This window comes from Tupaia chinensis, unplaced genomic scaffold (genome assembly GCF_000334495.1).
Source record: "Tupaia chinensis unplaced genomic scaffold, TupChi_1.0 Scaffold000147_1, whole genome shotgun sequence".
NCBI classification, from domain to species: domain Eukaryota; kingdom Metazoa; phylum Chordata; class Mammalia; order Scandentia; family Tupaiidae; genus Tupaia; species Tupaia belangeri.
Genome location: NW_006159617.1, coordinates 9,431,349 through 9,433,904, shown reverse-complemented (window position 1 = coordinate 9,433,904; position 2,556 = coordinate 9,431,349). Strand labels below are relative to the sequence as shown.

At 37.8% G+C, this 2,556-nt stretch overlaps 1 protein-coding gene across 1 annotated transcript; it reads left to right on the top strand.

Moving 5' to 3' along the window:
- The first annotated feature begins 202 nt into the window (after nucleotides 1-202).
- LOC102491114 (putative RNA-binding protein 18) lies at nucleotides 203-761 on the top strand. The gene is made up of 2 exons (XM_014586615.1): nucleotides 203-374; nucleotides 465-761. The coding sequence occupies exons 1-2, from the start codon at nucleotides 225-227 to the stop codon at nucleotides 759-761; spliced, it is 447 nt and encodes a 148-aa protein (XP_014442101.1). The 5' UTR covers nucleotides 203-224.
- The last annotated feature ends 1,795 nt before the right edge of the window (nucleotides 762-2,556 follow it).

Here is a 2,556-nt window from a genome sequence, read left to right as displayed (position 1 = left end):
GAGGATATTTAACATTTTGACAGTTTACTATACCATTGTGAGGAGAGAGACTATTAATATATTTAAAGCACAGATTTACAATTAATAATAGATATTGTGGGGCGGCCTGGGAGCCGGACGGCTTTGAGGTGGTGTCTAGAGGGTCGTCATATCACCAAGTCAAGACCTGTTTTCGGGGCATGAGCTGAGGGCACAACGAGGCCACAAGTATTTAATAGAGATTGATGGAAGCAGAAACCAAAACTCTTCCCCTGGAGAACGCATCCATCCTTTCAGAAGGCTATCTACAGGAGGGGCACCGATTATGGATTGGCAGTCTGGATCCCAAAATCACAGAATACCACCTCCTCAAGCTTCTCCAGAAGTTTGACAAAGTCAAACAGTTTGACTTCCTCTTCCACAAGTCAGGTGCTTTGGAAGGACAGCCTTGCGGGTACTGTTTCGTTAACTTTGAAACTAAGTAGGAAGCAAAACAGGGCATTCAGTGTCTCAATGGCAAACTGGCTCTGTCCAAGAAGCTGGTGGTGCAATGGGCACATGCTCTAGTAAAGAGATATGACCATAACAAGAATAAGATCCTTCCAATCAGTCTCCAGCTATCCTCAAGCACGGAGCCTACTCAGTCTAACCTAAGTGTCACTGCAAAGATTAAAGCAAAGCTGAAAATGATGGCAGAAAATCCCGATGCTAAGTATCCCGCAGACCTGTTTATTCCTACTTTAAGCCACCAGATAAAAAAAAAGAACTACTCCATATTCTAGAACAGCTTAGAAATCTCAGATATGATGGTTGTAAATTACTATAGCAGCAAAACAAATTGGTCTCCACACATGAACTCTCCTGCCTTTGTACTTTGTAAATGTGAATGGTACGATCCAACAGAGCGCAATCACATGTTAGTTTGGAAACATAACATTTTTGGATGTTCTTATAGATATGTCTTTCCTAAACTATATGTGTAATTGAGCATCATCCAGAATAAATAGGATCGTATCCAAAACTGTGATTTAAACATCATGATGCTTTAATCGGCTAGGACGTTTGGATTTGCAACTAAAAAAAAAAAAAAAAATGGCTTATAGTGTTCCAGAGAGAAAGGCAGACATACAAAGTGTTATTTAAATCAGGAAACTAAATTTACTAATGTCCATCAAAAAAATAGAGCATTTTTCTGTGCTCATCTCTACAACATACAGAAAAAATAAGAGACACACAGGGAGGGATGTGAGAGACAGATTTTAAATCATGTTCAGAACTGTTCTAGAATTTACTATGAAAATCCAACTGAACTGAAAAAGATAAGATTTTTGACAAAATGGAGCTGGTTCTTTGAGCAAATGTGGTAGTAATCTGTTTAAAAATTATGCGTACTGTTTAAAAAAACTCCCAATTAGGAAATCTTAGTGTATATCTTAAAATTGTTGGCATCAACAAAACTGTAGGATCAAATCTAGCATTTTATACCACAAGAGAAGTTCTGTTTGGAAATCCAACATTTATTCTATAGTGATCGGTTTTTTAAAAATCTAAATAATCCTGCCTTCTGTAGTACCAAATACCGTTATTAACATAGGACTTTTAAAATTACACTTATTGCATGAGATTGTTTTTATAGCATGAGAATGTTCTATTTGGAATTGTATCATAATCAATTGAAACAGAAAAGCAACATGTCTTTGAAAACCTAAGCATTGCTATATTTGTGTAGGCGTTTGAATAGAAAAGGATGATTATCTTGTGCAGGATAAGGAGGGGACATGCAGTGGGCACAGAAATTCCATGGAACAGACACTCCTCTGGCACCAAGATTGGAATGACCTCATGTTTTATGCAGTTTTAAAACACTGCTTGACTTGAAAGTGATTCTTCATTCATAGAGCATACTTCTCCCTAGATGCTTTGGCTTCTTCAAACATTCTACATATAACAGAGAGAAACAAACCAGTGAGTGTGGGGGCGTGTTTCCTCAGCACAGTTTTGGTCCTTTAGGTGCCAGTTCTGACAGGCTGTCCCGGTTGGCAGCACCAAGGCTCCATTACCAGGTAAATCGCTTTGTCACCCACGTGTCATTCTCGGTGATTATGGTTTACCACGCTCGTTCCTAGCAAGAGGAAGTTTTCGTTATAGGAGCTGAAGTCTTCTGTGAGTATAAATGAATTGAAGACTCCTGAATCAGAACTTTGGCACAGTAAGATTTCAGAATTCACAGAACTGATTCAGAGAAACAAATTCCTTCACTCTTCCCAAGGTTAATCTTTTTAAAGTATCACATATTTTCAGTATTTATTAGCTATGTCTATGATGCGAGTAACTCTCCTTCCATTTAGGGGGTTGTTCGAAGAGGGGAGAGAACTGTCTCCCATTTTTCTGGTGACTTCTTGGAGTATGGAATTCACCATTTTATCCTGAAGTCCTCACTTAATGCAAAATAATCTTCTATTTTTAGGAACTTAGAAAATACTTAACTTAGAATTATATGGAGTCATTTCCTTTAGAAACCAGAACTATTTATTTGTATTTAAAGCAATGTCTATTATTTGTACCTGTTCTTATGTC

Bases quoted from the DNA above. Each gene is read 5' to 3' on its own strand.
- LOC102491114 (XM_014586615.1), top strand. From the start codon at position 225: ATGGAAGCAGAAACCAAAACTCTTCCCCTGGAGAACGCATCCATCCTT. The intron at 375-464 runs GTCAAACAGTTT...GAAACTAAGTAG, and splicing joins TTCTCCAGAAGTTTGACAAA to GAAGCAAAACAGGGCATTCA.